We start from the raw sequence: 25525 nt of genomic DNA, 5'->3' as shown, positions 1-25525 counted from the left end.
TGACCCCCTTTACATAAGATGTAGTGTCACTACAGGACCTTGGTTGCAACCATGTTCTATATGGTCCCAGATTATATCAATAATGTCACATGGGCATCATTAGCTATCCCTGTTTCCCCGCTCCCATGACCCATCTCAAACACTCTTCAGGTCCCATAGCAGCGATCATATAATGTCTCTCCATGAGAGACTTGACTGCCAGTGTTGGCCAGTGCCTTCTAGGTGCAGCCATCTTTCATCATCAGACCTGTTTAAATAGAAGCTCCTCCTTATCTTATCTAGTCTCTGATCCACTGGCTCACAGATGCTGTTTTTGCTCACAGGGGCTTTGCTGAAGAAGCACGTGTCATGGAGTGTAGGGGAGAGAGGGCCCTGCACCCCCCACTTCCTGCAATTCTCCGTATCTCTCAGTTACCCAGACGGTAAAACAGCAGGTTTATTAGACGACAGGAATGCAGTACAAAACAGCGCTTGTAGGTACAGAAAACAGGACCCCTCAGTGAGGTCCATCTTGGGGGGCAAGGAGCACAGACCCGGTTCTCGGCCTCCTCCATTTCCCCAGCCAGCTCCAAACTCAAACTCCCTCCAGCCGGCCCACCCCCCCACACACCCCCACCCCTTCTCCCGCCTTTGTCCAGCTTCCTGGACAGAAGGTGTCATCTGGCCCCAACCACCTCCTGGGCTCAGGTTACATGCTCATGTATCATCCCTCATGAAAGTCACACTCTGATGTCCCACCACCATCCAGCACCAATGCAGACAGTACCAGTAAATCCCCCACACAACGTTACCATGTCAATACTCCCCACTCACTACTCCGTCACACCACACTGCTTCAAATTGTCTTTACTAAAAAATGGCCGACCTTAGTCTAAAACAGAGGGGAAAACTTTTTTATCACTATAAATTACTTCTATAAACAGGTTCTCTGTGTTTTTAACACTGGGATGTCTCTGCACGCTCACTTTTTATTGAAATGCATGTTCAAATGTGCTAAATAAGGGACGTATCTTCATATAGGCTTGTCTTTTAAAAGTGTTTATTCCTTTAAAAGACTTCATATATCTTTCACTTCTATTTGTTAAAAAGTGGGAAACAGCAATCTTCTTCTCTTGGATCCACTGGCTCACAGACGCTGTTTTTGCTGCTGCTTCAAATTGTCCTCACTAAAAGCATAGGGAAAAGCTTTTAAAACTTTTTGTTAGCAAGGGTTTGTGGCTTTAACCCTGGGGTGTTTCTGCATGCTCATTTTTTATCAAAACACAAGCAAAAGTGTTAAATAAAGGGCTGTCTCTTCACATACACTAGTCTTTTCAAGTGATTATTCCTTTACAAAACTTAATATCACTATTACATGCTTATGTTAAAAGTGGGGAAAGCTGCCTTCTTATCTCTGATCCACTGACTCACCAGATGCTATTTTTGCTCACAGCGGCTTTGCTGCCTTTTCAAATTGTCCTCACTGAAAAATGACCAATGTTAGTCTAAAACATAATGGAAAACTTTTAAAAACTGTTTGTTACTAAGGGCTTATGGTTTTAACCTTTATTAAAGCCCCTATGTAAAAGGGCAACATGGCGGGAAAGATGCTTGGGATCTGTTTTTTTAGTTAAGAATAAGGCAGTTAAGGGGGTGGGGGAGGGAGATGGCTCTTGTTTAAAAACCTTAGGACTGTCGCATTGGTTCAGGAAAATGTATTTTATCACCCAGCTGTAGAACAGCATCTGATTGGTCCGATCCAAAGGTGGCGACAACTATCCTGAGGGGCTGTGAACCTGGGAAGTTGCCTCTTTCTTCAGGAACAGTCGGAAGGGTAAGATCTCGCTCACTCTCTCTCTGACTCAACCACGTGCTGTTTATCTTTGCCATTTACAAAGGGGCTTTCTTTTCCCTTTTCTTGCCCTGTTCTCTCTTTCAACCTACCTTTATACATTTCTCTTTTATTTATCTCTTTTTAAATGCTCTTTTCTTAACCTATCCTGGTATTTAATAGTTTAAATGGTTCTTTCTTAACCAACCTTTAAATTTTTACCATGAGCTTACTAAATAGTCTCTGCCTTAGTAAATGCCCTGTTTTGCCATGTGTTCTTTTTTAACCTATTTTTCAATATTATTTAATATTTTTAAATGCTCTTTCTTAACCTACCCTTATATTTAATACACCTTTTACATTTCTTTCAAATATTTTTATTCTTTAATAACATACTAAACTAGCCCTTGCGTCTATTCTTCCAAACTATCCCTTTAAAAACAAAAATCTCTTTCTATTCTTTAATAACACGTCAAACTATGCCTTTAAAATCATCTCTTCTTACTAAACCTAACCAAACAATCTTTCTTTCCTTTTTCCCCCCTCTAACACTTACCAAAGCTTTCTTTTATTAATCTTTAAACTCTCTCTCTCTCTCTCTTCTTTCAACCTTTTTCTCTAAACAATCTATCAAATGTTTCAGAGCACAAACACGCAACATTCCCCCTATACAAACAATAAATCATCAAACTTTTTTTTTCAAAATGGCCAATCGCACCAAACCTTCACAACAAAAGAAACGAGAACGGAGGGCGGGACATAAGTTCTAAATGGGGTGTGGAAACCGGTTAAAAATACATGGTGATGAATACTAACGAGGTATATACTACTCACAACCCAGCCTGTTCATGGGCCTGCTTACAAATCCACCTGAAAAGCAGAGTGCAGTTGGCATCATTCCACCATTTCAGCTTCCTTGTGCTCAACACAGACTTCTCTGCCTCCTGATGCCAGTTGTCTGATTGATTCTCCGCCCAGAACCTACAGATCAGAGTGTTAATGTCTCCGTGGAGAACCACAGCCAATTCCTGAGCTCAGTTATGCTCTGCGGACTCTGTTGTTGGCAGGGGACCAAGACACCCAGCAATGACGCGGTGAAGCGATGCACCCCCCGGCCACCCCTCAGAGTTCTCCACAGCTCTTGTGGCCATGGTAACGAAGGGCTTCTGACGGCCGGGGGTAGCAACTGCCCTGCGCCTGACAGGCCAGCAAAGAGCCAAAGTCAGTGTGTGGCTCCAAATGCTGAGCAGCAGCAACTCGGATCTCAGTGCCCAGAACCAGAGCAGGTGGCACAGCACATCCCAGGCACCCCCGGGATGGGAACGCAGGAACGGGGAGAGAGGGCAGCGGGGGCCAGTCATTAACTTCTCCCTGGCCCTGCTTATGGGCCTCGCCCACAGCCCCCTGAGGTCACTGCACCGACTGCAGCTGGCTCCGGCCATGGCCCCGGCCCCACAGCCTCCCCGTGCCCAGCCTGACCGAGGGGAGAGCGCAGCGCAATCCCAAGGAGAGCGGGAACCTGCCTCATCCCACGACTTCCTTTCTTGTGAAAAGTAATAGAGGTTCCCACCGTAAAACCTCCAGCCCCTGGGGAGCTTTGTCAGCACATCACCCAGGAGCAGATACTGAGGTGAGATGCCCGGGGACACACGCAGGGAACTCAGGGTTTCTAGTGCTTCATTTCCCCTGCCCTTCAGCTGTCCAAAGCCCAGGGAGCTTCTGAATAAGAATCACAATAAGAAACTTTTGTGGCCACATGATGGATCCCAAAGAGCGCTGCAGAAAGCCGACACCACGGGGTCACTCCCCCAGCACTGAAATGCAGCTGCATCTGGGCTGGAGCATGGGCGCTGGTCCCAGTGCAGAGCAGCACGGCTGTAATGGGAAAGGGGAGACTCACTGTTCAGCTGAGCTGGCAGGGGGAATTTAGGAGGGGGAATGTAGCTGCCCAAGGTGGAAGATCTCCCGGTTCAGTATCAACAATTTTCAATGATCATAAGTGGTGAAGGTCTCGGGTCTTTTGCACTTTGGCACCTCCCACAACACCCTGCCGGGGGCACTGGCTCAGAGATGGCTCTGAAAGTAACGCCCCATACGCTGAAATGCCAGAGTCACTTTCTGCCTGTGACCTGACGGGTTTGGAGCATCTAAGAAGAGCTGACAGCTGAGTGCTCCCATTAGGCTAACGACGCCTATGGCGTAATTTAACTCCACACGGTGTGGGTCCAGGTGCAGCAACCGGTGATTTTTAATGGAAGAGAACTCGGTGCTGGAGAAAGGCGCTGCGCTGTGAGCCTGGGAGCCGAAATCCTCCGTTCATCTTCAGCACCAGCAGAAACAGCACCAGCCAGCACTGCAGCTAGTACTTAACATAGGAACATAAGAAAGGCCGTATCGGGTCAGACCAAAGGTCCATCTAGCCCAGTATCTGTCTACCGATAGTGGCCAATGCCAGGTGCCCCTGAGGGAGTGAACCTAACAGGCAATGATCAAGTGATCTCTCTCCTACCATCCATCTCCATCCTCTGACGAACAGAGTCTAGGGACACCATTCTTACCCATACTGGCTAATAGCCATTTATGGACTTAGCCACCATGAATTTATCCAGTCCCCTTTTAAACATCGTTATAGTCCTAGCCTTCACAACCTCCTCAGGTAAGGAGTTCCACAAGTTGACTGTGCCCTGCGTGAAGAAGAACTTCCTTTTATTTGTTTTAAACCTGCTGCCTATTAATTTCATTTGGTGACCCCTAGTTCTTGTATTATGGGAATAAGTAAATAACTTTTCCTTATCCACTTTCTCAACATCACTCATGATTTTATATACCTCTATCATGTCCCCCCTTAGTCTCCTCTTTTCCAAACTGAAGAGTCCTAGCCTGTTTAATCTTTCCTCATATGGGACCCTCTCTAAACCCCTAATCATTTTAGTTGCTCTTTTCTGAACCTTTTCTAGTGCTAGAATATCTTTTTTGAGGTGAGGAGACCACATCTGTACACAGTATTCGAGATGTGGGCGTACCATGGATTTATATAAGGGCAATAATATATTCTCAGTCTTATTCTCTATCCCCTTTTAATGATTCCTAACATCCTGTTTGCTTTTTGACCGCCTCTGCACACTGCGTGACATCTTCAGAGAACTATCCACGATAACTCCAAGATCTTTTTCCTGACTCATTGTAGCTAAATTAGCCCCCATCGTGTTGTATGTATAGTTGGGGTTATTTTTTCCAATGTGCATTACTTTACATTTATCCACATGAAATTTCATTTGCCATTTTGTTGCCCAATCACTTAGTTTTGTGAGATCTTTTTGAAGTTCTTCACAATCTGCTTTGGTCTTAACTATCTTGAGTAGTTTAGTATCATCTGCAAACTTTGCCACCTCACTGTTTACCCCTTTCTCCAGATCATTTATGAATAAATTGAATAGGATTGGTCCCAGGACTGACCCTTGGGAACACCACTAGTTACCCCTCTCCATTCTGAGAATTTACCATTAATTCCTTCCCTTTGTTCCCCGTCCTTTAACCAGTTCTCAATCCATGAAAGGACCTTTCCTTTTATCCCATGACAGCTTAATTTACGTAAGAGCCTTTGGTGAGGGACCTTGTCAAAGGCTTTCTGGAAATCTAAGTACACTATATCCACCGGATCCCCCCTGTCCACATGTTTGTTGACCCCTTCAAAGAACTCTAATAGATAAGTTAGACACGATTTCCCTTTACAGAAACCATGTTGACTATTGCTCAAGAGTTTATGTTTTTCTATGTGTCTGACAATTTTATTCTTTACTATTGTTTCAACTAATTTGCCCGGTACCGACGTTAGACTTACCAGTCTGTAATTGCCAGGATCACCCCTAGAGCCCTTTTTAAATATTGGCGTTACATTAGCTAACTTCCAGTCATTGGGTACCGAAGCCGATTTAAAGGACAGGTTACAAACCTTAGTTAATAGTTCCGCAACTTCACATTTGAGTTCTTTCAGAACTCTTGGGTGAATGCCATCTGGTCCCGGTGACTTGTTAATGTTGAGTTTATCAATTAATTCCAAAACCTCCTCTAGTGACACTTCAATCTGTGACAGTTCCTCAGATTTGTCACCTACAAAAGCCAGCTCAGGTTTGGGAATCTCCCTAACATCCTCAGCCGTAAAGACTGAAGCAAAGAATCCATTTAGTTTCTCCGCAATGACTTTATCGTCTTTAAGCGCTCCTTTTGTATTTTCATCGTCAAGGGGCCCCACTGGTTGTTTAGCAGGCTTCCTGCTTCTGATGTACTTAAAAAACATTTTGTTATTACCTTTGGAGTTTTTGGCTAGCCGTTCTTCAAACTCCTCTTTGGCTTTTCTTATTACACTCTTGCACTTAAGTTGGCAGTGTTTGTGCTCCTTTCTATTTGCCTCACTGGGATTTGACTTCCACTTTTTAAAGGAAGTCTTTTTATCTCTCACTGCTTCTTTTACATGGTTGTTAAACTACGGTGGCTCTTTTTTAGTTCTTTTACTTTTTTTCTTAATTTGGGGTATACATTGAAGTTGGGCCTCTATTATGGTGTCTTTAAAAAGGGCCCACCCAACTTGCAGGGATTTCACTTTAGTCACTGTACCTTTTAACTTTTGTCTAACTAACCCCCTCATTTTTGTATAGTTCCCCCTTTTGAAATTAAAGGCCACAGTGTTGGGCAGTTGAGATGTTCTTCCCACCACAGGGATGTTGAATGCTATTGTATTATGGTCACTATTTCCAAGCGGTCCTGCTATAGTTACCTCTTGGACCAGCTCCTGCGCTCCACTCAGGATTAAATCTAGAGTCGCCTCTCCCCTTGTGGGTTCCCGTACCAGCTGCTCCATGAAGCAGTCATTTAAAGTATCGAGAAATTTTATCTCTGCATTTCGTCCTGAAGTGAAATGTTCCCAGTCAATATGGGGATAATTGAAATCCCCCACTATTATTGGGTTCTTAATTTTGATAGCCTCTCTAATTTCCCTTAGCATTTCATCATCACTATTACTGCCCTGGTCAGGTGGTCGATAATAGATCCCTACTGTTATATTTATACTAGAGCATGAAATTTCTATCCATAGAGACTCTATGGAACCTGTGGATTCGCTTAAGATTTTTACCTCATTTGAATCTACACTTTCTTTAACATATAGTGCCACTCCTCCCCCTGCACGGCCTGTCCTGTCCTTCCGATATATTTTGTACCCCGGAATGATTGTGTCCCATTGATTGCTCTCAGTCCACCAGGTTTCTGTGATGCCTATTATATCTATATCCTCCTTTATCACAAGGCACTCTAGTTCACCCATCTTATTATTTAGACTTCTGGCATTTGTGTACAAGCACTTTAAAAACTTGTCCCTGTTTTTTAGCCTGCCTTTTTCTGATGTGCCAGATTCTTTTTTATGTGACTGTTTATCATCTGATCCGGCCCTTACATTATACTTCTCATTCCTCTGCTCCTGACTATAACCTGGAGATTCTCTATCATCAGACTCTCCCCTAAGAGAAGTCTCTGTCCGATCCACACGCTCCTCTGCAGCAGTCGGCTTTCCCCCATCTCCTAGTTTAAAAACTGCTCTACAACCTTCTTAATGTTTAGTGCCAGCAGTCTGGTTCCACTTTGGTTTAGGTGGAGCCCATCTCTCCTGTATAGGCTCCTCCCATCCCAGAAGTTTCCCTAGTTCCTAATGAACGTGAACCCCTCCTCTCTACACCATCGTCTCATCCACGCATTGAGACTGTGAAGCTCTGTCTGCCTACCTGGCCCTGCGCGTGGAACTGGGAGCATTTCTGAAAATGCCACCATAGTGGCATACTTACTGCAGTGACTTTGCACTGCTGCTCGCGCTGCACTGACATTGTCCAGACGGATCTGGATTTCTCCATACGCTGCACTGACGTTACCCAGCTGGGCTTTCAGCATCCGGACTTCTGCCTGCGCTTCATCCAATAGCTGCAGAGCTAGAACAAAGTCACAGCGACGTCAGTGGATATGCAGAACACTTGATTATCAGCACGTGCCATAGAGCAGCACCTGCAGGCCCCTGTGTGCCAGGCGCTGTACGGACAGGAGGGGACAGTCCCTGCTCTCAACAGCTCACAGTCAAAATAGACACGAGGTGGGAGAAATAAAGGATGATTTTCCTGCAGGGGAACTGAGGTGCAGGGAGAGGTGCCCAAGATCACACAGGAAGTTTGCAGCAGAGCTGGGAATTGACCCCAGCTCTCCTGAATTCTAGCCCTGTCCCCCCAGTCTCCCCAGCCACCTCTTCCCAATCGCTCCCCCCTTGTGAGCTGTGAGCGGGTCCCCTGCAGCATGGGGCAGAGCTGGGGCTGCAAGAACATCCATGGCCCCGAGCCCTGGCCCCGGGCTCCAGGCCAGGATTTTGAACAGCCCAGCGTTCAGGCGAGTTCTGTGCCGGGGTTTAGTTCAGGCCCATTTTCTGACTGGACGCTGAATAACCTGATCCATGGACGGGTTTGTATGTGCAGCCCTGTGCCAGACAGCCAGACAGTTGTGAGACGTGGCCACAAGGGGGCGCTCTGCCTCCAGCAATGGGACTGTGGCAGGTACCCAAATTATTGGAGCTGCACAGGGAGGGCTCAGGGACTGGGGGGCAAATGGAGACCCACGAGTGCAGCTCCACTGACGTCCTGCTTACACCAGGGTCTGAATTCGGCCCTGTGTGTCTCATGAGCTGCATCCGTCTTTCCCGCCAATGCAACCCTGACAATACAGGGGCCAAGGTGAAAACTATGGAGCGAAGGGAGCAACAGTGAAAGGACGGAAGATGGTGACCACTAGGCATCCTGCGCAGGAGCATGGGGCGGATGCAGCCAGCCTGCCACTGCCAGGAAGGGAGCTAGGAGGGAGCCTGGAGCAGCCACCCGTCCCTGGGAACAGAGCCTCCACTGGCAGAGGAAGGTGCAGAGCAGCAGCTCGTTAGACAGGGGACGGGACCACCTGGCAGGGAAGTCTATGGAGAGGAGCAGGAGGATGCCAGGCACCCACAATCCCTGTAGTCAGGAACTGACCCTGGTGCCTAAGACCCTCCTCCTGCGACTTACTGTCCGATCCCTTTGCTGATGCGTCCGAGGCGTTGTCAGGCTGCAGAGAGACTTGGAGCTTCTTCAACCGCTTGCAGCTTGCTCTGTGCCCGGAGATCTAGAAATCACACGTCTGCAGGTCAGCGACTGAACCGAACTGCGGCTGGAGACCAGCCACGCGCAGAGAAGGAACATGCTCCGAGCGCGAGGCTGTTCTCTATGAGGTCTTTTATTTTAATCTTGGACAGCTTCCCTCCCGAGGAGGACACGGCAAGGCCAAGGCCCCGTTCGGGGCTCTTGGCTGGTCTATGTTGCACCTTCATAACTCCAGCATAACAGATTGAGATGAAATCTCAGGAACAGACGCCTCAGGGCATCATGGAAGCCCCTTCACGGGAGATTTTCAAAAGGAGGCTGGAGCCGTCTGTCTGGGATGGGTCAGACACAACAAATCCTGCATCTTGGCAGGGGTTAGACTAGATGCCCCTGGGGTCCCTTCTCACCCGATGGTTCTGGGATTCTATGACCTCATTTTCCTGTGTGTTTGTGCAGCACCTAGCGCTATGGAAAGCAGGACCTGGGTGCAGCTCCTGGGCACTGTGGCCGGCCAAGTGCCGATCCTGACAGCGCCGCTCCTGGTGTGTCTCAGGGGCCTGTCTGCTAACTGGCGGCCCAGACCCTTAGAAGTGTTCAGGCCCCAAACTACTAGTGATTTCTATGGAAACCAGGAGCCCAAATGCCTCTGAGCATCTGGGCTTGCAGACTAATGGCCAGCTGCTCAGATGGTGTCAATCTGACTTCAGAGGAGCTACTTTGATTTACACCTGCCGAGCATCTGTCCCTAAAATCAGCCTTCACTCCCTTAGTGCTGCAGGGCCAACACAGCGATGCCCCAGGGAGCCAGCTTCTCTTCCAGCTTGTGGATCATCAACAGACCTGTGATCTAAGTGCTGCCTGCGGAATCTTTCCCACAATCCATCGTACGTCTCTGGCTTCTTTCACGGCAGGATCTGAGCACCTCACAGCTTTTCATATATTATTGAATGTCGCACAACACCCCTGTGAAGAAGGGAAGTCTCCTCCCCCCATTTCACAGGTAGAGAACTGAGGCAGAGACAGGTCTCATAGACCTTACAGCCAGAAGGGCCCATCATGATCATAATCTGACCTCCTGCAGGCCACAGAACCTCGCCCACCCACTCCTGTAATAGTCCCATAACCTTTGGCTGAGTTACTGAAGTCCTCAAACCATGATCTAAAGACTTCAAGTTACAGAGAATCCACCATTGACCCTAATTCAAACCTGCAAGTGACCTATGCCCCAGGCTGCAGAGGATGGCAAAAAAACCAAGGGTCTCGCCAATCTGATTTGGGGGGAAATTCCTTCCCGATCCCATTGAAAGCTGGATCAGGACCCAGTTAAATGGGAGACTACAACAGGTAACCTGTCTGCCAACAGTGGCCAATGCCAGGTGCCCCAGAGGGAGTGAATCTAACAGTCAATGATCAAGTGATCTCTCTCCTGCCATCCGTCTCCATCCTCTGACAAACAGAGGCTAGGGACACCATTCTTACCCTTCCTGGCCAATAGCCATTAATGGACTTAACCTCCATGAATTTATCCAGTTCTCTTTTAAACACTGTTATAGTCCTAGCCTTCACATCCTCCTCAGGCAAGGAGTTCCACAAGTTGACTGTGCGCTGCGTGAAGAAGAACTTCCTTTTATTTGTTTTAAACCTGCTGCCTATTAATTTCATTTGGTGACCCCCAGTTCTTTTATTATGGGAATCAGTAAATAACTTTTCCTTATCTACTTTCTCCTCATCACTCATAATTTTATATACCTCTATCATATTCCCCCCTTAGTCTCCTCTTTTACAAGCTGAAAAGTCCTAGCTTCTTTAATCTCTCCTCATATGGGACCCTCTCCAAACCCCTAATCATTTTAGTTGCCCTTTTCTGAACCTTTTCTAGTGCCAGTATATCTAGTTTGACGTGTTATTAAAAAATAGAAAGAGAACTTAAAGAAAAATGAAGATTTTTGTTTTTAAAGGGATAGTTTGGAAGAATAGAGGCAAGGGCTAGTTTGGTATGTTATTAAAGAATAAAAATATTTGAAAGAAATGTCAAAGGTGTATTAAATATAAGGGTAGGTTAAGAAAGAGCATTTAAAATATTAAATAATATTGAAAAATAGGTTAAAAAAGAACACATGGCAAAACAGGGCATTTACTAAGGCAGAGATTATTTAGTAAGCTCATGGTAAAAATTTAAAGCTTGGTTAAGAAAGAACCATTTAAACTATTAAATACCAGGATAGGTTAAGAAAAGAGCATTTAAAAAGAGTTAAATAAAAGAGAAACATATAAAGGTAGGTTAAAAGAGATAACAGGGCAAGAAAAGAGAAAAGAAAGCCCCTTTGCAAATGGCAAAAATAAACAGCACGTGGTTGAGTGAGAGAGAGAGTGAGAGAGCGAGATCTTACCCTTCCGACTGTGAAAGTTATATTAAGTTTTGTAAAGGAATAAACACTTTAAAAGAGAAGCCTGTCTGAAGACACATTCCTTCATTTAGCACTTTTGCATATGCATTTCAATAAAAAGTGACCATGCAGAAACATCCCAGGGTTAAAAACAGAGCGAACCTGTTTATAAAAGTAATTTGTAATGATAAAAATGTTTTCCCCTATGTCTTAGACTAACATTGGTCATTTTTCAGTTAGGACAATTTGAAGCAGCGTGCTTCTTCAGCAAAGCCCCTGTTAGCAAAAACAGAATCTGTGAGCCAGTGGATCAGAGACTAGATAAGATAAGGAGGAGCTTCTATTTAAACAGGTCTGATGATGAAAGATGGCTGCACCTAGAAGGCCCTGGCCAACACCGGCAGTTAAGCCTCTCATGAGGAGACATTATACGATTGCTGCTATGGGACCTGAAGAGTGTTTGAGATGGGTCATGGGGGCGGGGAAACAGGGATAGTTAATGATGCCCGTGTGACGTTATTGATATAATCTGAGACCATATAGAACATGGTTGCAACCAAGGTCCTGTAGTGACACTACATCTTATGTAAAGGGGGTCATATAAGGTGTCTAAGACCAGGGTATGGGTTGCTGGTTATGATTATGCTGTCTGTATGTATGTATCATTTTGTAGTTGAAGTTATGAGTATTGACTCTGTACTGTCTGTATTTCAAACTTATGCTGTGCTTCTGGGAGACATCCCAGACAAGTTGGTGTTAGCTCTGCCGAGCCTGCTTGATGGCCCACTAAGGACCATCAGCTACACAATTGACCCATTGAGAGAAGGCAGATACGCCTTGTAACTCGGCAAAGTATGCAGGGACTTGCCCATGTGACTCCAGACTCCATTTTGCTGTAATTTTCCACAGTAAGAACAAAGAGGCTCTTACACCTAGAAAAGACTATAAAAGGCTGATGCCTCATCTCCATCTGGTCTTCAATCCTGCTTCTTACCTCTGGAGGGACTTTGCTACAAACTGAAGCTCTGCACAAAGGACTGATGACCCATCCCAGCGGAGGATGTACTCCAGAGACTTGATTTGAACCTGCAGTTTATTCTATCACTGCTACAAGCCTGAACTAAGAACTTTGCCATCACTGTGTGTAATTGATTCCATTTAACCAATTCTAGCTCTCATCTCTACCTTTTTCCTTTTATGAATAAACCTTTAGATTTTAGATTCTAAAGGATTGGCAACAGCGTGATTTTGGGTAAGACCTGATTTGTATTTTGACCTGGGTCTGGGGCTTGGTCCTTTGGGATCGAGAGAACCATTTTCTTTATTGGGGTGTTGGTTTTCATAACTATTCATCCCCAGGACGAGTGCACTGGTGGGGATACTGGGAGACTGGAGTGTCTAAGGAAATTGCTTGTGTGACTTGTGGTTAGCCAGTGGGGTGAAACCAAAGTCCCCTTTTTCTGGCTGGTTTGGTTTGCCTTAGAGGTGGAAAAACCCCAGCCTTGGGCTGTAACTGCCTTGTTTAAGCAATTAGTCCTGAATTGGCACTCTCAGTTGGGTCCCGCCAGAACAGCATCGTCACAGCCTGTACGCACAAGAATGACACGGTGGAGAAACACGAGGCCAGACCGCTGGACCAAGATTTGTTTGAGACTCCAGCCCCCGGCCAGGGAACCCAAACAGATCAAACAAAGGGCTGAACAGAGATCAGGCACTGGTACATTGTATGTAAGAATGTTCAAGGGATGGTTTGGCAGGGAACTGATCACTGGTGCTTCGTTGGCTAGAGCCTTTTGGATCAAGCCTGCACAGAGACATGCGGCATTTGTTGTTGTTTGTTGTTTTTAAAAGCTGCATGCAGAAGGGGTCTAAAAGGTTGTAAAAGGTTTTAAAAGCTGCATGCTGTGACAAAGTACAAAGATGCCTCACACGTAGTTCTTACTGTACATTTTTCAGCAGCTGAGCGATGGTTCTTCAGAGGACTTGGCGGTTCTGGACACCGACAGCTCCGAAGGGCCGAGCGGATTGGGCCCAGTCTGTTTTGGCCCAGACCCAACAGCAGATGCTCAACAGAATGCAGAAACAGAGGGGGATGCTTATCCTATAGGCCTGTTCTATCTAAAGCTGAGGGAGAAATTCGGTATTAAGCCTGTGCGAGTTCATAACCGTAAAACCGTGATGCGTGCAATGGTGTGAGCAGCTGTGCACGGAATCATCAAACACTGCCTGAGAGAGAAACAAAATGAGGATTGTCCTGGGTGCCCCATAGATGCCCTGGTCAGAGGCACCAGGACTGTAAACTGTAAAAGGAAAGAAATTAGCGGTAGTTTGTGTCTGGAGAGTGTGTTAAATATCATCATCACGCTGGGATAGGCACTGCAGTGCCTCTGTTTAACCCAGGAACATTGAGCTCTAGGGGCAGAATTGGTGGAGAAAGTGACAGAGGCCGAGGACCCAAATGGCATTTTAGATGAAATCATCAAACCGACAGATAAAGGGGGAAAGTCAAGGGGTGGGGTGTTCTTCAGATAGGCTTCATGCGGTCACAAAGCGACGGCTTTTGTCTTTTACGATCAGTAAATGGAATAAAACACTTGTTATAACTTTCACCAAGTGTCTTTCACTGCAATCTCACCATTTCTTACAACTGTAACAGTGTTTAAAAGGCTAGGAAAGACGTCTGTGTAAAACCAAGCAAACCGAAGGCGACCCTAAGCGCATCGCTAAGGCAGACTATCGTGCGTGGATCACTGGCAGCCTTACTAGTCTGATCTGCTTTAAAATGTAGAGAACGCCACAGCTCCAGCCTGGGATGTATTATTGTAATAAAATCTATGGCCCCAAACCAAACACAGGAGCTTGTACCTGTGTCTCAGCACACGGGTTGCAAACATTTAAAAACAGACATTCTGATAATGCAACAGAAAATTTCAATATAAAAGTCCTAAGAAAATGAAAACTGGATATAACTGTCGCATGGAGTTGTTACAAAGTGGGGAGGAAAATAAACTTCTCTCTGATCCACTGATTTACAGAATAAGGGGAATATAAACTGCCTGTTACTAAGGTTCAGTGATTTTCACTCTAGGGTGTTGCTACATGCTCATTTTTTAAATTGAAACACACATATAAAAATGTTAAATAAAGGGCTCTGTCTTGATATAGGCTTGTCTTTTAAAGTGTTTTTTCTTTTACAAAACTTAATATAACTTTCACTTGTATTTGTTAAAAAGTGTGGGAGGAAGCAGCCTTCTTATCTCTGATCCACTGGCTCACAGAGGCTGTTTTTGTTAACAGCAGCTTTGCTGCAAAAGCATAATATTTCAAATTGGCCTCACTAAAAAATGACCAATGTTAGTCTAAAACATAGAGGAAAAGCTTTTAAAAACTCTTAGTTAGTAAGGGCTTCTGGTTTTAACCTTATTAACACACTTTTGTAAATGTGCTATATGGCGGGAAAGATGCTTGGGGTCTGCTTTTTTAGCTAAGAAGCAGTTAAGGGTGGAGGGGTTGTGAGGGGAGATGGCTCGTGTTTAAAAATCTTGGGACTATAGGACTGGTTCAGGAAAATGTATTTTATGACACAACTGTAGAACAGCATCTGATTGGTCAGCTCCAGAGGTAGAGATAACTATCCTGAGGGGTTGTGAGCCTTGGGAGCTGCCTCTTTTCCCAGGGACAGCCACAAGGGTAAGATCATAAGAAAGGCCGTACCGGGTCAGACCAAAGGTCCATCTAGCCCAGTATCTGTCTACCGACAGTGGCCAATGCCAGGTGCCCCTGAGGGAGTGAACCTAACAGGCAATGATCAAGTGATCTCTCTCCTGCCATCCATCTCCATCCTCTGACGAACAGAGGCTAGGGACACCATTCTTACCCATCCTGGCTAATAGCCATTTATGGACTTAGCCACCATGAATTTATCCAGTCCCCTTTTAAACATTGTTATAGTCCTAGCCTTCACAACCTCCTCAGGTAAGGAGTTCCACAAGTTGACTGTGCGCTGCGTGAAGAACTTCCTTTTATTTGTTTTAAAACTGCTGCCTATTAATTTCATTTGGTGACCCCTAGTTCTTGTATTATGGGAATAAGTAAATAACTTCTCCTTATCCACTTTCTCAACATCACTCATGATTTTATATACCTCTATCATGTACCCCCTTAGTCTTCTCTTTTCCAAACTGAAGAGTCCTAGCCTCTTTAATCTTTCCTCATATGGGACCCTCTCTAAACCCCTAATCATTTTAGTTGCTCTTTTCTGAACCTTTTCTAGTGCTAGAATATCTTGTTTGAGGTGAGGAGACCACATCTGTACACAGTATTCGAGATGTGGGCGTACCATGGATTTATATAAGGGCAATAATATATTCTCAGTCTTATTCTCTATCCCTTTTAATGATTCCTAACATCCTGTTTGCTTTTTTGACCGCCTCTGCACACTGCGTGGACATCTTCAGAGAACGATCCACGATAACTCCAAGATCTTTTTCCTGACTCGTTGTAGCTAAATTAGCCCTCATCATATTGTATGTATAGTTGGGGTTATTTTTTCCAATGTGCATTACTTTACATTTATCCACATGAAATTTTATTTGCCATTTTGTTGCCCAATCACTTAGTTTTGTGAGATCTTTTTGAAGTTCTTCACAATCTGCTTTGGTCTTAACTATCTTGAGTAGTTTAGTATCATCTGCAAACGTTGCCACCTCACTGTTTACCCTTTCTCCAGATCATTTATGAATAAATTGAATAGGATTGGTCCCAGGACTGACCCTTGGGGAACACCACTAGTTACCCCTCTCCATTCTGAGAATTTACCATTAATTCCTTCCCTTTGTTCCGTGTCCTTTAACCAGTTCTCAATCCATGAAAGGACCTTTCCTTTTATCCCATGACAGCTTAATTTACAAAAGAGCCTTTGGTGAGGGACCTTGTCAAAGGCTTTCTGGAAATCTAAGTACACTATGTCCACCGGATCCCTCTTGTCCACATGTTTGTTGACCCCTTCAAAGAACTCTAATAGATAAATAAGACACGATTTCCCTTTACAGAAACCATGTTGACTACTGCCGGATCACCCCTAGAGCCCTTTTTAAATATTGGCGTTACATTAGCTAACTTCCAGTCATTGGGTACGAAGCCGATTTAAAGGACAGGTTACAAACCTTAGTTAATAGTTCATAACTTCACATTTGAGTTCTTTCAGAACTCTTGGGTGAATGCCATCTGGTCCCGTGACTTGTTAATGTTGAGTTTATCAATTAATTCCAAAACCTCCTCTAGTGATACTTCAATCTGTGACAGTTCCTCAGATTTGTCACCTACAAAAGCCAGCTCAGGTTTGTGTTTTGCTCCACTCAGGATTAAATCTAGAGTCGCCTCTCCCCTTGTGGGTTTCCGTAACAACTGCTCCATGAAGCAGTCATTTAAAGTATCGAGAAATTTTATCTCTGCATTTCGTTCTGAAGTGAAATGTTCCCAGTCAATATGGGGATAATTGAAATCCCCCACTATTATTGGGTTCTTAATTTTGATAGCCTCTCTAATTTCCCTTAGCATTTCATCATCACTATTACTGTCCTGGTCAGGTGGTCGATAATAGATCCCTACTGTTATATTTTTACTAGAGCATGAAATTTCTATCCATAGAGACTCTATGGAACCTGTGGCTTCGCTTAAGATTTTTACTTCATTTGAATCTACACTTTCTTTAACGCTCTCTGACTCAACCACGTGCTGTCTATCTTTGCCCTTTGGAATAGGGGCTTTCTTTTCCCTTTCCTTACCCTGTTCTCTCTTTTAACCTACCTTTATACGTTTCTCTTTCATATAACTCTTTCTAAATGCTCTTTTCTTAACTTACCCTTGTATTTAATACACCTTTTAAATTTATCTCAATTTTTTTATTCTTTAATAAAATGCCAAACTAGGCCTTTAAAATCATCTCTCCTTTCTCAGCCTCACCAAAAATCTTTGTTTTCTTTAATAACTTGCCTCTATTCTTTCAAACTAACCCTTTAAAAACAAAAATATTTATTTTCTTTGTTCTCTCACTCTATTCTTTCAACGTTTTCCTCTAAATAATCAACCAAATGTATCAAAGCACAAGCACGCAACATTCCCCCATTCAAACATTAAAAAAAAAAGGCCGATGGCGCCAAATGTTGACACCAACGGAAATGGGAATGGAGGGCAGGACATTAGCCCTAAAAGGGGCATGGAAACCTGGCAAAATACATGGTAATGAATACTATCGAGCCATGTACTACTAACAACTTTTCTCCATCTTTTTTTATGCTAACTATTATAAATATAAAGGGAAGGGTAACAACCCTTATGTGTGCAGTAACAAAAAATCCCTCCTGGCCAGAGGTACTGGATCACTTACCTGTAAGGCGTTAATCAGTTCAATTACCCTAGTTGGCACCTGACCAGAAGGACCAAAGTGGAAAGAAGGTACTTTCAAATCGGGGGTGGGGCGAGGAAGGTTTTGTTGGTGCTCTTTTTGTTTGGTTCCCTCTCAGGACAAAGACAGAGACCAAGCAGGTAAACCAGCTCCTAAAAAGATCTTGACATGATACATCTACAGTTACAGAAATTGTAAGTAATAGCAAGGAAATGTGTTAGATTATCTTTTCTTTTAGCTTGTGAATTTTCCCAGTACTAAGAGGGAGGTTTATTCCTGTTTTTTTTTGTTTGTTTGTTTGTTTTGTAACTTTGAACTTGAGCCTAGAGGGGAATTTTCTGTGTTTTAAATCTTTTTATTACCCTGTAAAAAGTTCCTTCCATCCTGATTTTTGCAGGTATTATTCTTTTGGTTTTTTTTAAATAAAATTCTTCTTTTAAGGACCTAATTAATTTTTAGTGTCCTAAACTCCATAGCGGTTGGTCTGTGCTCACTTTCTTAACCGATTGGTTGGTATATTATTCTCAAGCCCCGCAGGAGAGGGGCTGAAGGGGCTTGGGGGATATTTGGGGATAGGGCTCCACGTGGTCCCTCCCTGAATATTTGTTTAAATCACTTGGGGGTGGCAGCAATACCATCCAAGGACAAGGAAAGGAATTTGTGCCTTGAGGAAGTTTTTAATCTAAGCTGGTGAAATATAAACTTACGGGTCTTTCATGCGGTCCCCACATCTGTACTCCAGAGTTCAGCATGGGAGGAACCTTTCAAATGTTTGAAGACTGCTGTCAGATCCTCCCTTAATCTCCTCTTTTCCTAACCAAACGTGCCCATTTCCCTCAGTCTTTGCTCTGACGCCTTGCATTGGGATTGCATATGTGGATGGAGAGCTCCAGCAAGTCCAAGAAGACAGAGGCATAGGGCTAAGAAAAGGGATGCGATTTGGAAGAGAAATAAGAGATGAGGAAAACGAATGGGCCACGTTATCTGCATGTAAATCAAAGGGATTTGCTGTCCAGCTGTCACCAAAAATCTGCAGAATTCAACCCAGGGGTTTGGCCCTATACACTCATCTCTCCCAGAATGTGTATGGCAGGTCTCCCCAAAAAAATTTTCTAACTGTTCTAGGGACCTCACTAGATGCACTTTATTAAATGTCATATCCCCATCTGTGGTATCACCTGGAGAAATATCTTTGTCTCTCATAATGCATCATCAAGATGCTCTGATAAAATCTGGGAATATCCATGTAAAATGGCCTAATCATGATGTCATGGTGCTGAACTTGAATTGTACTTACCATGAGTTTAACTATGATATTTCCAAGACAGAGTAAATTAAATATAAATTTTGTCCAGTTGAAGATGTTAATATTCAGTTTGCTACGTTATGTTCTAATACATTGACATTGAATTTTTCCCTGAACCATTACGGAGAATGCACATTTGAAGCTCCTTTCGAACTTAGGGTTGGGAAAGATGCAAGTAATGACATTACCCTCCAGGTACCAAGTAGGACCATTTGTGGTAAAGAAGGATATAACTAGAAGTCTAATGATAAATCTGCAATACTCTGTAAAACAATCATGCCAACTCAATTATCTATTGCCACACTGTGTGCCCCTTGTGCCCATTATATCTGTCTGCTGCTTTTGTGGGGGAGAGTGTGGCTAAAGGGAGTGTTGCCTCCAACTTCTTCAGTAATCAAGAGGAAGAAGCGAGATTTGGGAGCAATCTTATTAGGCAGAATGGGAGCTAGTTTGGGGGAACTTAATGCTGTGCATCAGCAATATAGGCTAAATGTCTAGGAGAATTGGGCCTTGATGCAGCCCCCCTCTCAGAACCTCTCACTCCGGCATTCCAAAGCCTGGAATCAATAACATTTGACATAGTGACTATTCTTCAACACTGGCTTGAGATGCAGCAGCAAAACCACTTCCAAATATTGGGTGCTCTGAGCATTTTGCAATCAAATCTCTCAGAAGCTCTTCGTGCATCGAGGCTCAGCAGTGGTTAATTAGTGTGGCGAAGTCACTTGTACAAGATGGTTTAAATCAACAGCTGCCAATAGAGTTAAAGAAAATAATTGATGAACATGCTAGTGACTTTGAAAAGTTATATCACTATGGTGGCGATTGCTCACACTTACTTATTTTCCTCCAAAATGACACTCTCATGGCTTTGATTTTAACTTTGAAACCCACAGTGTCTAACTCTATAGTGTAGACCAAGCCAGAGGGTGAGATTCTGCCAATTTTACTCAGTATGAAAAATCCTTTAATTTGCAGCTGGTCCCCTTCAAATGAGTGAGGCTGCTTGTGGAGGAAGGTATAACCCAGTGTGGATTAGCAGGGCAGAACCCAGCCCTGCTGCATCGGGAGGTTTTTCTAAGATAGCTTCCATCCTCAGCCAACGTGAGAAATATTTTTAGAGGAGGAAAGGGGGGGTTCCTGTTAAAACCAAGTTCCGCCCCAGCCTAGTGTTAACCTCAAGATAACATGCATTCGGGATCTCTTTGTACTCTGTGTGGCAGGAGATTTTGTCATTTGGTTTTAACCAAAAGATTCTAATATTAACTGAAAGTCTTTCTCGCCATGCTAAGCAGTCCCCTGCAGCGCTCCTGAGCTCTGGATGGTCTCATCTGGATGGGAAGAAAGGTTTGCCCTTAACTCAAGCTAAAACCTCATGGAGACAAGGTAGGTCATATTTGTCACATTAGTTATTAGGCACCTCCACAGGCTTTAACTTGACCTGCTAACAACTCATATGAAAACTACACACCGCCTTTTCTTCACTAGGATTTTACCTCAAGTTTGTTAACTCAAGTTCTAGATCCAGTGTTGTTTAACAACTTCAGTAATGACCTGGTGTTACCCGGGATTCTTTCAACTGAAAGCTCTTGGTAACGTTTACTCTGTGCGAGGTGGTGTCAGTAAATAAATCAGGGGAGATGTGACTGTCCGACTGCTAGATGGCTGGCACAAACAGGACATCACAAAGAGTCCCACTACCTCAAACTTTTCACCCTTATTTATAATACAATGACACGTCCCTTAAAGAAAACTTGTTCTGCAAGCAATTTCAATGGTACAGCAAGAGGCTTCCTTCTAATTATGGAATAACCAGGTGTGGGTTTTTCCCAGAGTTTGAAGCCTTGAGACCCTGTCAGACACGTTCCTGAGGGCACATCCTGCTCCTCTAATATGCATGCATCAGCAACTTCAACACAATTCTTCTCAGGAAGGACATGGGGTCAAGCTGCCCTTTCTGTATCACCCAGAACCCCCTCCCCTCCTACCTTGGTCAAGCTAAGCCTGCTGCATGACCACTTTACGGCCTGCTTTTAGCACTAAGCCAGACTGGTTTCAGGCACTTCACTGGTTTGCCAAAATCTCCCCGTACACTGAGTGTAGGTATGGAGAGCACACGGATCGAGTCTGCAGATGACACAAGGCTAGGAGGGAAGGGTTACAACACTTTGGAGGATAAAGCTAAAATTCAGAGGGATCTTGCTAAGTTGGAGAACTGGGCTATAGACAACAACATGAAATTCAACAAAGACAAACGTAAGGTGCTGCACATAGGGAAGAACAACCAAATGAACAAATACAGAATGGGGGGAAGCTGGTTTGGCAGCAGCACTGCTGAGAAGGATCTGGGTTGGTGGATACCAACCTCAACATGAGTCAGCAATGTGATGCTGTTGCAGAAAAAGCAAATGCAGTTTTAGGTTGCAGTAACAGAGGCCTCGCATGCAAGTCACAGGAGGTGACAGTAACACTCTACTCAGTGCTGGGTAGGCCTCAGCTGGAGAACTGTGTCCAGTTCTGGTCACCAATGTATAGAAAGGATGTAGAGAAACTGGAGAGTATCCCGAGGTGGACACAGATGGCCAGAGGGATGGAATGCAATGCAAGGTGTCTGAGCAAAGACTGAAGGAACTGGGTATTTTGGTTTGGAAAAGAGGAGACTAAGGGGGGATATGACAGCAGGCTTCAAACACTTGAAAGATTGACATAAGAAAGATGGAGAAAAGTTGTTCTCTTTTGCCACAGACGGCAGGACGACGGGCGATGGGTTCAAACTACAGCCCAGCAGATCGAGATTAAATCTCACGACAAACTTCCTCACTGTAAGAACAGGAGGTTAATGGAACAGATGCCTAGAGAGGTTGCGGAAGCTCCTTCACTGGGGGGTTTCACAGGCTCTCTGACTGTCTGGGATGGTTTAGACACAGCAAACCTGGCAGCCTGACAGGGGTTAGACTAGACGACCCTTGTGGCCCCTTCTAACTTGATGGTTTTATGAATCTCTGAATGTCCCTCTTCTGCAGTGACGACCAGGCCTTAAGGGTTGGCTCCTGGCCCTCACTCAGGTAGCTCCAGCCAGGCCTTTCCCTCTGGCTGGTGTGGGGGAAGGTGCTCCCAGGATCCCCTCTGGATCCTCCACAGGTCTCTTTCTGCCCTTTCCCCGTCTATCAGGGCACCAGGCACCAGCTCTCTCTGAGTGAGGGAGCTCCACCAGCCCCTTGCAAGGTTCTGGGCCTCTCCCACCAGCCCCCTATGTCTTTCTGAGCCCCTTGTCTCCCCTCTGTGAGACAGAGGCTCCATTTTACAAGCAGCCCTGCCCCTACCCCAGGCTACCATCACGTGATGTCTGATCCAGCCAGCATCCCAAACCCATCACGTGAGGTGGGGGCTAACTGCACACTGAAAGGGCTGAGTCCAAATCCCTTAAAAGGGCCAGCCCGCCCCTGACACGACCCACCTGGCAGGTGAGGGGGAAGCCGTTGCCAGGAGTCAGGCCGTGCTGGACCAATTGTGATGCTGCAGCAGGGCACAGAGATGCAATGGGCTGGGGGAGGCGGAGGCAGAATTATGTGTAACCGTGACACCCCCCTTCCCTGCCCCTCAGCACAATTCCCTGCAGAAGCGCAGGCCTGAGCTCTGTCTTTTCAGGGCTTCAAAAAATAAACGTATTGCACAGAATTGAAGCTCAGAGCTACGGTACCAGCCCCTGCCTGTAGGGGTTAACGACAGCTGCCAGTCAGCTCAGAGTCCCAGACAATTTCATAGTGAGCGAACGTTTAACACACACACAGCCCCTCGCAGACAGTATGCGGGACACTTTTCAGTCCCCTCAGCAGCGCGGTCCGGCAGTAAATCTGTGGGATTCCTTACAGAGACTCCCGGTGCTGTTGCTGTTACATGTACTTCAGTGCAAGGTAACAACACAACACTCATGTGTGGAGTTTGGGCCACACCTTCCGAGTATTCCCCTCTGACCTCACACTGATCATGTCCCAGTCTCTGGGGGTGGGGGGGGGCTCCAAACGTATGTGTCCTCCCTCTGGACTCTCCAGGGCCTGAGGAGAATGGCGGCCTCTCCGTCCCCACCCAGCACCTCAGAATCTCCTCAGCAAACACCAGCCCAAAGCCCCGTCCGGCCAGCAGCTATTCCCATGTAGCGCCCCCACTCCACCTGGTCACCTTCTTTAATGCCAGTTGGCTTACAGGAGTTGATGGACAGGTCTGGGTTCTCCTGGATCCCGCCACCCCCTCAGCAGGGTGAATCTTCTTTATTTTCCCCTAGGAATTTATTTGGCGGTGCCTCCACCCCCCTCGCTCCTTCCTGGCAGGGTCACCAGGGCAGCTTGGGTGGAAAATTCTTACCACAGGGGAACTCCCACTTACTTGCCAGATCGTTGGAGACTCCCAAGAAACAACACAAACACATAGAATGTATTCAACACAGTAATTGTATTAAACAGGAGACAAACATACCATAACAGGGTAAAACACTACTAATACCCGTGACTTTCCCCAGTCACGTCACGGGACCTGATGTATGAAATGTAAGATCAGTGTCCCGTCGGTACCGTACTTTGTTGGGGCCTTTGATGACCTATGACCACAAGGTCGTCTCTGCAGTGGTTTAGCCGTGTGGCTGGCTGGGTTCAGTACAACCCAATGGACTCACAAGTGGGAGGAGGTGGTAAGTCCTTCCACAGGTTTAATAAGCAGCAGGTTATAAAATCCCCAAACCGTCACTCCCTGGCTTGAGGACACAGTTCAGGGAGTAGGGGGTCCCCAAAATAAATTCCCTGATGGCCTCACAAACTCCATGAATGATCCTCAGGGTCAGAGCTGACTCTGGACTCCTCGGTCACTGCAGAGGGGCTGGTCTCTGCTGGCCGGGATCCTCCTCAGGCAGGAGTCAGGCTGCGTCGGTCCCAGGATTTCCCCTCCCCACAAAGGGGTGCAGGGCTCAAGGTGCAGGTTACACAACTACACTAAACTCCAAACTGTCGTCTCCTAGCCCAGCGTCCAGACACGCCCCCAGCAGGCAGCAGCCCTGGCCTAGCAGCCAGAGCAGAGCTGAGCATGTGGGGACTGGTCTCACCTAGGGAGCTGGAGGGCGAACTCAGCCTGGCTGGGGAAGTTTCCCAGCAAAACTCGACAAACTGGGAGTCATCAGTGGAGAGGAAAAAGCCAGCAAGGCTGCTTGTCCTTCCTGGAAACCTCCTGTACAGCCCCAGAGATGGGGACCGAGGCCGTGTCTACGCTACAAAGTCATGTCGGCGTTCAGCCACCAACGTTTGTGTATCGCTGGGCATGTGCCCACTTGGCTGCTTGTACCAGTGCTGCTCGTACTCACCAGGATGCTTGTGTAACACACTAACCTTTGATTCCACACGTGCCCCCTCTCATCCCATGTTACCGCCGGAGCAGTGAGCAGGGTCTGTCCCTTTGGACAGCAGAACTCCCACCCGTGGATGGTCACACGTAGGAAAAAGATGCAGATTTGGACAGTCGTGGATGCCCATAGGATAGGGCCGGCCTTTGGGGCGGGTGACTGCCCAGGGCGCCACGGTCAGGGGGGAGGGGACATGGTCCGGAGGCAAGGAGCAGGACACAGGCCTGGCCCCACACTGCCCTCAGCCTGCCCCTCACCGTGCTTCAGCGGGATGATGCTGAAGGCCCACAACACAAGCGGGCCCAGGACACAGAGCAGGATGCCATGGCTGGGGCAGAGCTGGGGGTATCCCAGGAGGGGAGAGGGCCCAGGCTGCCCCAGGCCCAGCCCCTCCGCTGCACGGCCTCCGACAGCCAATCGCACGCGCCGCGCATGGGGATGATGCCTTTACGCTCTGGCCAGAGCCCCACCCGCAAGAGGGGGCCATGAAAGGCTGGGCCCAGGGGGCTGGAACAATGTGAATAGTGGGGTGCTGAGAGCCACTGAACCGAACTGTAACCCTGCATGTGATGGAAACCGCTTCCAGCCAGAGTGTGCGGCAGCCCCCCTAGATCCAGCACGTATGGCCAGGTGCTGCCGACAGAGTGCTGTCTTCCTCTTCCCTCACGCCTCCTTCCCCCATCCACCCGTGTCTCCCCCTATTTGCCCTCCCTCTCCGCCTCCCTCCCCCGTGCAACCATCTCTCATCTCCACACCTCTCACTACCCCTCCTTCCCTCATCCAACCGCCAGGCATCACATCCCATTTCTATTTCTGGGCCAGGGCTGCTGTCAGAGGGTGGCTCTAACCCAGCAGGCTGCTGAAAGGACCCACAGGCCAGTGATCAGGGGCTCGGCTCAGCACGAAGGCAGGACAATGGCGGATGAGGGTATCTATGAGAACATGGAGATGATGGAAGCTGCTCGCCAGCCCAAAGGTAAGCACAAGAGGCTGCACCGGACCCTGGACTCCCGCTGGCCTCTCCTTGGCTTTGTGGTCTCTGCAGAGCATCCTGGGCAGCGATCGCTTGCTCC

The 25525-nt window shown here is 46.3% G+C and overlaps 2 protein-coding genes across 2 annotated transcripts in view; one reads left to right on the top strand and one right to left on the bottom strand.

Moving 5' to 3' along the window:
- Positions 1-1093: 1093 nt before the first annotated feature.
- LOC120406480 (C-type lectin domain family 4 member F-like) overlaps positions 1094-25525 on the bottom strand; it is a 218224-nt gene continuing 193792 nt past the window's right edge. Inside the window, exons 11-12 of the mRNA XM_039541369.1 lie at positions 2645-2791; positions 1094-1166 (exon numbers count right to left, since the gene is read on the bottom strand). Coding sequence (XP_039397303.1) covers positions 1127-1166; positions 2645-2791 — 187 coding nt within the window. The 3' untranslated portion in view covers positions 1094-1126. The remainder of the gene's footprint in view (positions 1167-2644; positions 2792-25525) is intronic.
- The window catches only part of LOC120406477 (C-type lectin domain family 4 member F-like), a 331059-nt gene continuing 325818 nt past the window's right edge, over positions 20285-25525 (top strand). The window contains exons 1-2 of the mRNA XM_039541365.1: positions 20285-20452; positions 25275-25428. Of these exons, the coding sequence (XP_039397299.1) occupies positions 25368-25428 (61 nt within the window). The 5' untranslated portion in view covers positions 20285-20452; positions 25275-25367. The remainder of the gene's footprint in view (positions 20453-25274; positions 25429-25525) is intronic.

The sequence above is a fragment of the Mauremys reevesii genome, linkage group 5 (genome assembly GCF_016161935.1).
Source record: "Mauremys reevesii isolate NIE-2019 linkage group 5, ASM1616193v1, whole genome shotgun sequence".
NCBI classification, from domain to species: Eukaryota; Metazoa; Chordata; order Testudines; family Geoemydidae; genus Mauremys; species Mauremys reevesii.
This window is presented reverse-complemented; position numbering and strand designations above follow the sequence as displayed.